The sequence below is a fragment of the Balaenoptera borealis genome (assembly GCF_965194805.1).
Source record: "Balaenoptera borealis genome assembly, chromosome: 19".
Taxonomy (NCBI): domain Eukaryota; kingdom Metazoa; phylum Chordata; class Mammalia; order Artiodactyla; family Balaenopteridae; genus Balaenoptera; species Balaenoptera borealis.
Window position 1 is genome coordinate 62,263,162 of NC_138878.1, and position 14,392 is coordinate 62,277,553.

At 50.1% G+C, this 14,392-nt stretch overlaps 1 protein-coding gene across 2 annotated transcripts; it reads left to right on the forward strand.

Annotated features, from left to right (window-relative positions):
• Positions 1–27: 27 nt before the first annotated feature.
• Positions 28–7,858, forward strand: RCN3 (reticulocalbin 3). 2 transcript variants are annotated; one of them, XM_082370354.1, is made up of 7 exons: positions 28–181; positions 595–842; positions 2,720–2,922; positions 4,258–4,430; positions 5,161–5,221; positions 6,824–7,023; positions 7,312–7,858. In XM_082370354.1, exons 2-7 carry the CDS (start codon positions 601–603, stop codon positions 7,417–7,419), a joined length of 987 nt encoding a protein of 328 aa, XP_082226480.1. In that variant the 5' UTR covers positions 28–181; positions 595–600; the 3' UTR covers positions 7,420–7,858. The 2 variants fall into 2 exon arrangements, with proteins under 2 accessions (XP_082226480.1, XP_082226479.1); XM_082370353.1 differs by having other exon boundaries at positions 138–373.
• The last annotated feature ends 6,534 nt before the right edge of the window (positions 7,859–14,392 follow it).

Consider the following 14,392-nt stretch of genomic DNA (forward strand, 5'->3'; position numbering starts at 1 on the left):
CCCTTGGCCCGCCGAGCTCTCATCGGCCCCGCCCCATGAGGCCCTCAAGAGCGCTCATTGGTAGGAGGGCGGGGCCTCTGCACTGCGGGAGGCGGGGCCTGGTTGGAGAGCAGCCAAATTAGGCATCTTTTTGGAGAACTCAGAGTGGAATTTAGAGAGCGAAGTGAAGCTGCTTGACCGGGTAAAGGGAGGCGGGGGCGGCTGCCCTGCCCAGCGAGGACGGTTCGGGTCCACTTGGGTGGAGGATTGGGGACCAAGCTGAAAGCGATGCCCGGGGGCCTGCATGATTTCTTTCTGGCCACGACCCCGCCCTGAACTATGCTTGGGAATTGCGCCACGTCTCCCGCTTGAATCCTCCCCGCTTGCGGCTCTGGTACGCCTCTGGGACTTCCTCAGAGGATTCGGTCCCCACAGCTGGCTTAACCTCAGAGAACCCCGCCTCCCTTCTCCCCTTCCTGTCCCTTCTTGAGCCCCAAACTTTGCAGCCAGCTACCAACTCTCTGTCCTGTCCTAGGCTCCCCCATCCCCATCCTCCTGTCCCGTCTCTGTCCTGTTCTCTGTGACCCCTGACTCCTAGCCTCCACCACTCCTCAGGGACTGATGATGTGGCGACCGTCACTTCTGCTGCTGCTGTTGCTGCTCAGGCGCGGAGCCCAGGGAAAGCCATCCCCTGACGCCGGCCCTCATGGCCAGGGGAGGGTGCACCACGCGGCCCCCCTGAGCGAGGCCCTTCATGATGACGCTCACGGGGACTTCCAATATGATCATGAGGCTTTTCTGGGACAAGAAGTGGCCAAGGAATTCGACCAACTCACCCCAGAGGAAAGCCAAGCCCGTCTGGGGTAGGAGAGAGATGGAGGGGGAGGAGGATTCAGGGTTGTAATTTTAAAGAGGAAGGTCAGGGGAGGCCTCGGTGAGAGGGTAATATATGAGACACGTGGGTGTATGGGGAAATAGCATTCCAGGCAGAGGGAACTGTACGTGCAAAGGCCCTGAAGCAGGATCGGGCCTGATGTGCCTGATGTGTCTGAAGAACAGTGAGACCTATGTGACTGGAACCCAGTGAGCGGAGGGAGAGAGTAGAAGGTAGTTGCAGAGAGAACAAAGGGGTCAGGTTGTGCAGGGCCTTTGGGGCCACAGTGAAGTTTTAAGCTTTTCTCTGAGTGAGATAAGGGTTATGGGATGGCTCTGAGCAGAGGGAGGATGTGAGCTGACCTGGGCTTTAACAGGATCCCTCTGGTTGCCATGCAGGGAACAGACTATAGGAAGCAAGAAGCAGGGAGCCCAGTGAGGAAGTGACTGCAGTCTTCCAGGTGGGAGAAAAGAGACTAGGGTCACCAGATTCAGGGTGGAGATAGCGGTGGTGGCCAGGTCTGCTGGCTGGGATATTGTGCATGGATGGGGTTGGGTGTAGGAAGGATGGGGGAGGAAAGGCAGTGATAGACTTACACATTTGACATAGCACTTACTACAGTGCCTGGCGCCGTTCAAAGTGCTTTACGAGACTTAAGTCGTTTAATCCCCACACGCTGTGAGGTATGTTCTGTTATTTATCCCCATTTTACAGAGGGGGAAACTAAGGCACAGACAGGGTAAGCGACTTGCCCACGGTCACACAACCAACAAGAAGAGGTGGCAGGATTTGAACCTAAACGTCTGGCTCTAGAGCCCAAACTCTTAACCACAGCTGGAACCTCAGGGTAGCCGGACCCCTACTAAACAGAGCAGAGACAGCCTAGCGCGGGAGGAAGGGATCAGCGACCTGGGCAGGGCCATGTCAAATTCAATTCTAGGGACTGGTTTGCGGGGGCTTCGGGACGGTGACAGGAAGAAGGGCTCCATGTGGGCTCTGTTAGCGGTTGGGCGAGAACACAGACCAATGACGGGGCATTGCCAGGGGAGAGGGATGGGACCTGGGAGCCGAGAGGCGTGGCCCGAGAGAAGGGGCATGAGGTGGGGGCCTAAAAGGGCTTGACATGTGACATGGAGGTGTACAGGATCAGGCTGGAGCACGAGGAGGAGTGGGTGGAGGCCGAGCCTGCAGTGTTGGGGCTGATGGTCACAGGGCAAAGCCTGATAACGTCTGGGAAAAACTAGAGGAAAGGGGCGAGTCGCAGCATACCTCGGGGCTGCAGGGATACGGGCCTGAAATTGACGCTCGCAGCCAGGGAGGGGGCCGAGCAGGGGCCGGGGCTAGAGGGGCTAGAGGTTCTGAAGACTGGCAGAGCCAGGGGAAGGGGGCGGGGCCTGAGACGGCCAGAGGTCCGGAGAGTATGTAGCCGTGGCAATCGGAGTTCAGAGTGAGTCTTGGGACAGGGAATCTGCGGGCGAGGGGCACGGTGTGACTCCCTGCCCCCTGCCCCCCTCCCCAGCTCGTTCAAGCTAGAGGTGTAGCACGTGCAGGCCAGAGTGGAGAGTGGGACCCTGGATTGTCATAGGTCCTATCCCCAGGCGGGCGTGTCGTGGACCGCAGCGCCAGCCACAGGCCCGCCGCGTCTCGGAAAGGGCGTTATCGCTTCTGGGAGCGGACCCTGGATTGAGGGGGCAGAGCCCTGAGGAGGGAGTGGTACCGGGATTGACAGGCGCCTCCCCCCAATTTGCTGGCGACTCAGTGACATTTTCAGCCCTATGTGGGGTTGTGTCTCGAGTTCCTGGAAGAAGGCGGGACTCGGGGGTGGGCGGGGCCCGAGACTGACGTGTGCCCCGCCCTGGTTCGCAGGCGCATCGTGGACCGCATGGACCGCGCCGGGGACGGGGACGGCTGGGTGTCGCTAGCCGAGCTCCGCGCGTGGATCGCACACACGCAGCAGCGGCACATACGGGACTCAGTGAGCGCGGCCTGGAACACGTACGACACAGACCGTGACGGGCGTGTGGGTTGGGAGGAGCTGCGCAACGCCACCTACGGCCACTACGAGCCGGGTACGCGACCCGACCCCTGCTCCCCACACACACCATGACCCGGACCTTTTTTGACACCTTCATCCTGAGAACTTTAAGCCCGTTAACCAGATCCCTGACCTTTGACCTCCGACCCTTGACCAGGGTCTACCCACTTCTAGAACCCCATCACCCTGAAACCCCCAACCCCTTATCTCTGGTTTCTCATTCTGACATCCACTGAGGAACTTCAGATCCTTGACCGGGGACATCTACCTCCCAAGCCCTATCGGCCTGACCTTTGATCTCTGACCTCTCATCCTGAGAACCCCAAGCCATTTATTCTTCCTCTGCCTCTGGATTCCCTCCCCTCCATCCCCATGCCCCAGTCCTCGGCCCCCCACGGCTCTTATCCACTCCCTCCTGGACCCTCAACCCAGCCTCCCCCTCCAGCCTGTCCCTCACATACACCCGGAGGGATCTTTCCACACTCAGAGCTGACCTTGACCTTCCCCTGCTCACAGCCCCCCATGGCTCCCCAGGGTCCCCAGGAGAGAGTCTTAGCGCCTCAGCCCAGCCTCACCCAACCATCCACCACCGTTTTTCTGCATTTTCTGCCCCAGCTAAATGGATCTTCTGCAGTTTCCCTGAACTCACCGTGCTCTTCAAACCTCTACTCTGCACGTACTGTTCCCTTTGTTGAAAATGTCCTTCCCCTCCTCTGTGTCCAGCAAGCTGAGTCAGTATACCGCACCAGAGCACAACTTCGGGGCCCAATGGGCCAGTATCAACTCAAAGTCCATCCTTCCTGGCTGCATGACCTTGGGCAAGTTATTTCCTCTCTCTGACAGTCAGTTTTCTCCTTCATAAAGTAAGAATAAATGAAAAAACTGGGAATTCCCTGGCGGTCCAGTGGTTAGGGCTTTGTGCTTTCACTGCCAACCGTGCGGGTTCAATTCCTGGTCGGGGAACTAAGATCCCACAAGCCGCTTGGTGCGGCCAAAAAAACCCCAACAACAACAACTACTACAAAATAACTCATTTTGCTTGCTTTTTGTGAGAATTAATTGCAATTTTGTAGATAAAGAGCTTAGCACATAATAAGCTCTCACTACAAGGTAGCTACTATTAATTATTATTAATTCGGTGGAGGTCTCCCTGCCCTGACTCCCCAGAGTTAGATCCCTTTGTCTTTTTTTTTTTCTTTTTTTAAAAATTTTTGCCACACCCTGCTTCATGTGGAACCTCAGTTCCTGGACCAGGGATTGAACCCGAGTCCCCTGCATTGGAAGGTGGAGCCTTAACCACTGGACCACCAGGGAAGTCCCACACCCCTTTGTCTTAAAGCACATCCCACCAAGATCCCTTCTTCTCCAGGTGAAGAATTTCACGACGTGGAGGATGCAGAGACCTACAAGAAGATGCTGACTCGGGACGAGCGGCGTTTCCGGGTGGCTGACCAGGATGGGGACTCAATGGCCACTCGGGAAGAGCTGACGGCCTTTTTGCATCCTGAGGAATTCCCTCATATGCGGGACATCGTGATTGCTGTGAGTGGGGGCCTGAGGAACGCTGCTTCCCACCTCCCTCCCAGGACCCAGGCTTCTGATGCCAGGACTAGCCTCCCAGCACTTACCTTTGGGGCTCCAGTGCCCACCCTCCAACCCCACAGTATCTAATCTCTCCTGATCTGGCCTCCCCCTTTCTGTGCTCACATTTGGGGTCCAGGCACCCAGCCTGCCTTCAGAAAACCACATCCCCCAGCAGTGCCTTAGATAGCCCCCATCCTGGCTGAACCCCAGGAAAATCCCAACCCCAGACATGGAGTGTCCACTCTGAGGCCATTCCTGCTGGCCCCCCATCTTCTATTACTTTATATATATATATATATATATATATTTTTTTTTTTTTTTTTTTTTTTTGCCAACTCTGTCTCTATTTTAGAGTGGCAGGATTTTTCTTCTCTTCTCTCTTTTTTTTTCCATTTGACTTTAATTTCTAGAGCCATTTTAGGTTCACAGCAAAATTGAGTGGAAAGTCTAGAGATTTCTCCTGTACCCCCTGCCCATGCCAGGTGTAGTTAACTTCTTCCACCCGGTGGGGTTTCAGTACCTATAAGACAGCTCAAAGGACATGGCTCAGAATATTATCTATAGCCCTTGAAGAGGAACTAAAGGGTCCTTGACTATGCTTAATGACTAAACTAATAATATTTTGTCCTGTTTGACTGTTTTCCTTTGTTTCTGCATTTTCTCAGCCCTGATGCCTCTTTCTCCCCAGGAAACCCTGGAGGATCTGGACAAGAACAAAGACGGCTATGTGCAAGTGGACGAGTACATCGGTGAGTGGGACCTGATTCCCTCCCCAAGGAGGCCTGTCCTCTCCCGAGCATGGGTGGCAGCTGATATATATCAGCCATTAGAGCGAAGGCTCTCTCAAGTGGGGCAGGGTTGCTGCCTGGGTCCATCCATCCACCCAACATTTACTGAGTATCCACTGTGGGCCAGGCCTAAGGAACATTTACTGAGCACATATATTTGCGGGACCCAGCAAATCTTTATCAAACACCTATTGTGTGCCAGGCTCAGGAAACATTTATTGAGTCCCTTCTGTTTTCCAGACCGCAAAAGCATTTATCAAGCACCTACTGTGTGCCGGGCCAGGAAACATTTATCAAGCAGCTACTGCATGTTGGTGGTAGAGGATAGAGCAGAGAATATCACAGAGCAGGTCCATTCCTGGGAGAGTGTGGAGTTTCTACAAAATCAGGGCTCAGGGGCTGTGTTTGGTTGGGATAGGATGTCAGGGAAATTGTCTTGAGCCTGCATTTACACAGCAAATGCTGCATCTCCTGTTATTCAGGATGTCGGGGAGCCCCGAAGACACCCCCCAATTCCCCATTGGTCCTGCCTCTGTCCCTGTCCTCAGGGGTACAGCGAATTTGGTTGAAGGGAAGGCTATTAAACATGGAAGTCTTTAAAGTTTGAAAACATTGCTTTATAGAATGCTTTTATGGAACAAACCCATAGGCAAGACATTTTAATTTAAACATCATTTATTTTTTTCTGTCTTTGAGGAAGATAGAAGTCTCTCTCTCCCTTTTTGGTCAGAAAGAACTCCAGGGACTTCCCTGGCAGTCCAGTGGTTAGGACTCGGCGCTTTCACTGCCATGGCCACAGGTTCAGTTCCTGGTCAGGGAACTAAGATCTCGCAAGACGCACGGCATGGCAAAAAAAAAAAAAAGATGTAAGACCATTTAAAAAAAAAAAAAGGAAGCCTGAAGGCTAAGTGGGTAATTGTGTGCCTGGCACCTGTTCCATCTATGAGGACATCCCTCCCTGTGACAGCTCCCTGGCCTGGCCCCGGAGTAGAGGAAGGCATTCTGTCCTAATTATGGTGGCTTTGTGTCTGGTATAAAAAGACTTGTCAGGTTGTAATGTCTTCCAAATGTATCTGTGGTGTAATGTCTTCCAAATGTATCTGTGGGTCCTTGGGGTGAAGAGCTTTTCAAACATTTACAAATGATTGCAACAAATGAGAGGCTCCTGGAATCTCTAGGGATGTTCTGGGTGTGGTGAGCTGATCAAAGTGTAGCTTTAGAGGATCTCCTATAAAAACCTTCACTCATTGCTCCTTCATATGGGTGCCTACTATGTGCCAGGCACTGCACCACACAGGGCACACTCTGTTTCATGCGTGTATCAATCAAATGGATGGATGATTCAATCAATCAAATGACCAATCAATGAAGTCAGTTTCACGTGCAGCATAATGATCACCTGTAAGTCGGGTTTGTTATCAATTCCATTTAACAGAAGAGGAAACTGAGGTGAAGGAAAGTGAAGTGGGTGGTCCGAGGTTCCGGGGTCCAGGAGTGTCAGAGCCAGGCTGGGAGGCCCCGGGAACTGCCCCTGATGTCGCCCCCTCTCACCCCCAACCCCAGCGGATCTGTACTCGGCAGAGGCCGGGGAGGAGGAGCCAGCCTGGGTGCGGACGGAGCGGGAACAGTTCCGGGACTTCCGAGATCTGAACAAGGACGGGCAGCTGGATGGGAGTGAGGTGGGCCACTGGGTGCTGCCCCCTGCCCAGGACCAGCCGCTGGTGGAGGCCAACCACTTGCTGCACGAGAGTGACACGGACCAGGTGCAGGGGCGCAGGGGGTGACGCTGGCCCGGGGGGCGGAAATGACCAAAACGTGCGCCTGGGGCTCTGGGGTCCCTATTTGGCTGGAGAAAGAAAGAAGAACAGAGAGATCGAGGTGGGGAGGGAGAAAAGCAGGAACAGAGACCCAGGGAGAGGGGGACAGGGACCCAGGGAGAGGGGGACCCAGAGAGAGGGGAACAGAGACCATGGGAGCCATACTTGGCTCCAGGGAGGAGTCTCCCAGGCAGGGCCCCTGTGGCGTCCCGCTGACCTCTGACCCCCCCCCAGGACGGGCGTCTGAGCAAGGCTGAGATCCTGGGCAACTGGAACATGTTCGTGGGCAGCCAGGCCACCAACTACGGCGAGGACCTGACGCGTCACCACGATGAGCTCTGAGCCCCAGCGTGCCCACTGGGGCCTTGTCGCCCCATGGGCTGACCCGCAGACGGGCCCCAGTGGCCAGGGCCCCCTGTCCAGCCCTGCAGGATGCGGACACAGCCTCCGGTGTCCCCCTGCTCCTGGGCTCTCACAGACCCACCGGGTCAACTTCTCTCCCTGAGACATCACAGCCCCTCCCAGATCCCCCCAGGGGCTCACGGACCCAAAGTGAGGGACCACCCACTTCTCACTGGCAGAGTCTCCCCGCCCAGACCAAGGTCCCCCTACGCCAAGCTCAGCCTCTAAGAGCCTCCACTAACCCCCAGATCTGAATCTGAGCCTCACACCACAGAGACGAGAAACACTCCCCCAGGTGCCCCGAACTCGCCCCCAGCACTTGCCCAAAGGATGCCTCCTCTCTGCCAGGGAAGCAATAAAATCTAGTGCTGGGGCCCCATCTGTGTGTCTCTCTGAGGGGGTAACAGGGGCCTTGGGGGCTGTGGCTGGGAGAGGAACGTGCTGGGAGTTGGGGGGCTGTGGGCTGAAGGAGGGGACAAGGCATTTGAAGAGGGAGCTCTGGGGGTTGGGCAGGGTTTGAGGTCGTCCCTGGAAACAAAAAATAAAACTAGAGGGCAGAAGACCTAAATAGACATTTCTCCAAAGAAGACATCCAGTGGCCAACAGGCACACGAAAAGATGCTCAGCGTCACTAATTATTGGAGAAATGCAAATCAAAACCACAATGAGGTACCACCTCACACTACCAGTCAGAATGGCCATCATTAAAAAGTCCACAAATAATAAATGCTGGAGAGGGTGTGGAGGAGAGAGGGGAGCCTTCCTACACAGTTGGTGGGAATGTAAATTGGTGCAACCACTATGGAAAACAGTATGGAGTTTCCTCAAAAAACTAAAAATAGAACTACCATATGATCCAGCAATCCCACTCCTGGGCATATAACAGGAGAAAACTAATTCGAAAAGATACATGCACCCCAATGTTCATTACAGCACTATTTACAATAGCCAAGACATGGAAACAACCTAAATGTCCATCGACAGATGAATGGCTAAAGAAGATGTGGTACATATATATAATGAAATACTACCCAGTCATAAAAAAGAATGAAATAATGCCATTTGCAGCAACATGGATGGACCCAGAGATTATCATACTAAGTGATCTAAGCCAGACAAAGACAAATATTATACTATCTCACTTATATGTGAAATCTAAAAAATGATACAAATGAACTTATTTACAAAACAGAAACAGACCCACAGACACAGAAAACAAACTTACGGTTACCAAAAGGGAAAGTGGGGGGAGGGATAAATTAGGAGTTTGGGATTAGCAGATACACAGTACTATATATAAAATAGGTAAACAACAAGGACCTACTGTATAGCACAGGGAACTATAGTCAATATCTTATAATGACCTATAATGGAAAAGAATCTGAAAAAGAATATATATATAGCTGAATCACTTTGCTGTACACCGGAAACTAACACAACATTGTAAGTCAACTGTACTTCAAAGAAAAAAAAAAAGTGAACCATAATATGTCTATACACTTTAGCTAATAATGATGTATCAATACTGATTTACCAATTATAACAAAGTGCCACACTAGTGCAAGATGTTAATAGTAGGGAAAACTGGGAACTCTCTACTTTCCACTCATTTTGTAATAGGGAAGAACTTTTGTATCCTATTACAAGTTAATCACTAAAGGGATTTTGCCTATAAGCTTAAATCATACATAATGACCCATCTCGGGGAACCCTGCCTCCCAGGTAATGAGCATTAAGCTAAAATACCTTCGTTTAGCTCAAGGGAAACCTCCTGACCAGGCCCACCTGTGAATGGCTGAGGGAAGGAAGAAATTAACACCCGGAGTCTGACCCGGAACCAGGACTTTCTCTCTCCCCTTTTAGTATAAAAGGAGCCTGAATTCTAACTCGGGGAAGATGGTTCTTTTGAGATGCTAGCCCACCATCTTCTCAGTATGCTGGCTTTGTGAATGAAGTCACTATTCTTTGCCCCAATGACTCATCTCTGGATTTACTGGCCTGACATGGGGCAAGTAGTACCAATTTTTGCAAAGCCGGCCAGGAGCCTTGCTGCTCATGGCCAACCAGCCCTGGTTGGGGAATTTTCGGGTAAGGCCCTAGCAGCTGCCGGCACTTGTCCTGAGGATCTTCCCTTCAAAATTCCCCAAAGCGGCACCAGCTGACCCATCGCTTGGCAGTGGGAGCAAGAAATCGACCTGTGGGAGCCGACAGGATCCATACAGCAGGGTGAGTAGTTCTGGTGTGTACAGCCGGAAACTTTTTCCTCCACTTGGGGCTTTTTTTCTCCGGAATAAGCCAGTTTGTTTTGTATTTGAGTGGGGGTACCCTGTTGGAGAGAGGCAATAACAGCTGGACTTTTCCCCTGATTTGTGAACGGGATCGTTTGTTTCTTTGGATGCTGGCGTTTGTGTGCGCTGTTTTTGTTTTGTCTTGTATTTCTGTCTTTAAAAATTGGGGAATGTTTCTACTATCCCTAAAGAAAGTCCTCTGGGGTGTATTTTGGGTAGGTGATCTGATAACAGCTATTAATCCATGACTGAGAGGAAGATGATATTTCATGGTAACGATGTGTGGCCACAATACCTGTTAGGATCTCCACAAGAGGCCTAGGGAGGGTTATCTTGGGACCCTGTGCCCCATGTAACGTCACCCTTGCTGTGGTGTTAATTCCGTTGCCTGCAGTCTCCTGTGTTGTTGGTCTGGATCCAACAGCTCTCCAAGGAGTCGCATTGCGTGAGGGTTGAGTTGATGGCTCTTTTGATATGTAAAGTCCTGTGACCAAACTCAAGGGTTTATTTAGGTTTTTGTTTGTTGTTAGGGGTTTTTCATTTCATTTTGTTTTGGTACCATTTTTTCATTTACAGATTGATGTCAAATGAAGGAAAGGAACACAGACACACACACACACAAACACCTGTCTGTTCTTGTCCAAAAGTGGGACATTCCCAGGGAGAAGAGAAAGGTTCCACTTGGTTCTTAAAATCACTGAGAGGCCCATCCCAGAATTCAGCCTGGTTGGTGGATGCCAAGGCCAATAGGCATCCTTTTAATGGTTAGAGATGCTTCATCGCTATTTATGGTTTTATGGTTGCCTTTGAATGGCTCTGTAGTTATTCTGTGGAGAAACAGGGAAGAATGATGAAATCCTCTAGGTGCAAGCATTTGTGCTACTACATCAGGGTGGGAAAAGTCAGACAGTTGTCACTTTATGGTAATAAAAACCCAAGGGAACATCTGTCGTACAGGAAGAAAAGAAAAGGAGTGAGGGGGACTTAACACAAAGGAACCTGCCTTACCGAAGATCAGCAAATAGACTTTACTCAAATGCCTCAAGCTGCAGGAAATTTCAGATACCTGCTGGTGTTTGTGGACACTTTCAGAATGGGTGGAAGCATATCCCACCTGGACAGAAAAAGCCTCTGAAGTGGTGAAAGCTCTCCTTAAGGATATTATTCCCCGATTTAGATTGTCTTACACCCTTCAAAGTGACAATGGACCTGCTTTTGTCTCCAGTGTAACCAAACAGGTATCTAAAGCACTGCAAATTAATTGGAAAGTACATTCCTCCTGGAGACCACAATCAACAGGAAAAACCGAGAAAATGAATCATACATTAAAAAGCATTGCTAAAATATGTCAAGAGACTAATTTAACTTGGGATAAGACCTTGACAGTAACTGTTTTGTTTTATCCGGAGTTTATAATTGTTATCTGTGGGAGGGTTGGAATTTTAATCCAAGTGTGACTCAAAAGCTTTTAATTATAAACATGATGACATACTGCCCCCTAGTGGCGGACTGTGTAGAACTGGTTTAGGAAGGAGTAGGGAAATTTTGTAGCTCTCTGGGGGCTGCATGTTTGAAAACATTTTTTTTTTAAATCAAAATAATACGCATACATAGCAACAAATTACTTTTATGGAAAAACTTATGATAAAAAGCTGCCCAGCACCTGGACACTCTTAGTGCCTCTCCCCAGGTTTTTATTTTTTTTAATCTTTTGCACGTTTTATTTTTAAATTTTGGCAATATACTCGTGGGATACAAAATTCTAAATACATATGATGATACTAAAACCAAAGTCTTCCTTCCACTAAGGTCGCCTCTTCTGGCAGCCAGTGTTTTTCTCAGGGAGAATTTACACAGAATTAAGCAAAAAAAAGCACAACTTGTTTTACTTTTAATGGAAATGACAGCAGATAATATTTTTACCATTCTTGTTTCTCTTACTGCCTTTTTTTTTTTTTAAGTCAGAATCCTCCAATTGTAAATTTAAAAAATTATTTATGGGCTTCCCCAGTGGCGCAGTGGTTAAGAATCCGCCTGCCAATTCAGGGGACACGGGTTCGAGCCCTGGTCTGGGAAGATCCCACATGCCGCGGAGCAACTAAGCCCGTGCACCACAACTACTGAGCCTGCGCTCTAGAGCCTGCGAGCCACAACTACTGAGCCTGCGTGCCACAACTACTGAAGCCCGTGAGCCTAGAGCCCGTGCTCTGCAACAAGAGCAGCCACGGCAACGAGAAGCCCGCACACTGCAGTGAAGAGTAGCCCCCGCTTGCCTCAACTAGAGAAAGCCTGCGCGCAGCAATGAAGACCCATCGCAGCCAAAAATAAAAATAAAAAAGGAATAAATAAAATAAATAAATTAAAAATTATTTATTTTTTCATTAAGGTAATTAAGAATACATTTTGAAGACTATTTCAACTCAGTCCACAAAGAAAGTCTTCATTTCCTTTCTCTCCCCCGTTCCCCCTGCTTTCTCTCTCACAGTCTTACAGCTGAGTGATATTCTCCTGGATAGATTATTTATTTATTTATTTTTTTATAAATTTATTTTATTTATATATATATATATATTTTATTTTTGGCTGCTTTGGGTCTTCGTTGCTGTGCACAGGCTTTCTCTAGTTGCGGTGAGCGGGGTTTTCTCTTGCTGCGGAGCACGGGCTCTAGGCATGCGGGCTTCAGTAGTTGTGGCACGCAGGCTCAGTAGTTGTGGCTCGCGGGCTCTAGAGCACAGGCTCAGTAGTTGTGGCGCACGGGCTTAGTTGCCCTGTGGCATGTGGGATCTTCCCAGACCAGGGCTCGAACCTGTACGCCCTGCATTGGCAGGCGGATTCTTAACCACTGCGCCACCAGGGAAGTCCCTGGATAGATTATTTAACCAGTTCTCTACTGAACATTTAAGTTGTTTCTAGTCTTTTCTCTTCCAAAGGATGCGGCACAGAAGGCACTAGCACATCCGTAATTTTCCATGAATTTAACTGCAGATAAATTCCTAGAAATGGAATTTATGAATTCGGTAGACACTGCCAAACTGCCAAGGACATCTCTTTGTTATTGCAGTGAATTTAAGGACATTTTTATGGGAGAATAACATATGAATAGAAAAGTGTACAACATAAGTGTTCAGCAACATGAATTTTCAGACTGCATGCACACACCTGTAACTAGTACTCAAGATGAAGAAAGAGAACACTATCAGCCCCCGGGAGGACCCAGACATCACCTCCCCAAGGATAACTACTACCCCGATTTCAAAGGGCATACTTTCGCCTATTTATTTAGAGAAGTAAAAGCACGTTGTGTGCACTCATAAGTGTTTCGCAGAGTGGTCCTTTTCGTTGCTGTATAGCACTCCACTGGGAATGGCCCACAGGTCATGCATTCTGCTGTTGATAAACTTGGGTCATTTCCAGTAAGCGGCTATGACAAACAGAGCTGCTGTGAACATTCTAGTTTGCGTTTTGTTGAGGCTGTTTGTATGTGTGTTGGTTGCAGAGGTCAGAGTAAGATTGCCAGGTCATGCAGTCACCATTCTTTAGTTTTACTACATGTGGCCAAATCATTTCCCCAGTTTCCATGCCTACCGGCGTAGTAAAGAAAATTCTAGTTCCTCCACGTGCTTACTGAGAACTTCGGGAACTTTGGAACTGTTTCTGCTTTTAGTTCTCCCACTGGTGACCCCTGACACCTCCAGATTAGTGATGAAATCCACCAGCTTCTGAGAGCCAGCCTGGGAGAAGCAGTCGGGTGGGGTCTCTTGACGATGTCAGGTCTTCTGATTCTTTTTTTTAAATAAATTTACTTATTTTTGGCTGCGTTGGGTTTTCGTTGCTGCGCACGGGCTTTCTCTAGTTGCAGCGAGCGGGGGCTACTCTTCATTGCGGTGCGCGGGCTTCTCACTGCGGTGGCTTCTCTTGTTGAGGAGCATGGGTTCTAGGCATGCAGGCTTTAGTAGTTGTGGCGCGCGGGCCCGGTAGTTGTGGCTCATGGGCTCTAGAGCGCACGCTCAGTAGTTGCAGCGCACGGGCTTCGTTGCTCCGCGGCATGTGGGAATCTTCCCGGACCAGGGCTCGCACCTGTGTCCCCTGCGTTGGCAGGCGGATTCTTAACCACTGCGCCACCAGGGAAGCCCCTTTGCTTTGAACTCTAGACCAGTGTCTAAGGAACCTCTGCTGAGAAAACACAAAATTTGTCTCCACTTCCCGTCCCGCCCTTCTGCCACAGCTTCAGCTGTGGTCTGACTCTTGCTTCCTCTCCTTGTTACCTTTGAAATCTTAAAGGAAACCTATGGCTTAGAGCGAGGACCTTGACTCACACCCCACCCCTCCCCGCAGAGTGTCTCAAAGGGCCTGTGAACTAAAGAGTGGGATTTAGGCTCCTTGTGGAAATCCAGAATTTCCAATCTTGCACCTTTACATCTTTATTTGGGGTGGGGCGTGGTCTGCACTACACAAAAACAGGATCCTTGGGTGGGGAGGACTGAGAGAAAAGACTCGGGGTGGTTTAGAGCTCTTAAGAGGACAGGGATTGGGGGTGTTTAGAGAAGGAGGGACGATCTCTATCATTCTGGGTAAAGGGATGGGGTGGGAGCTTGCCAAGGTGGAGAGGTCTGTGGGTGGCAGTG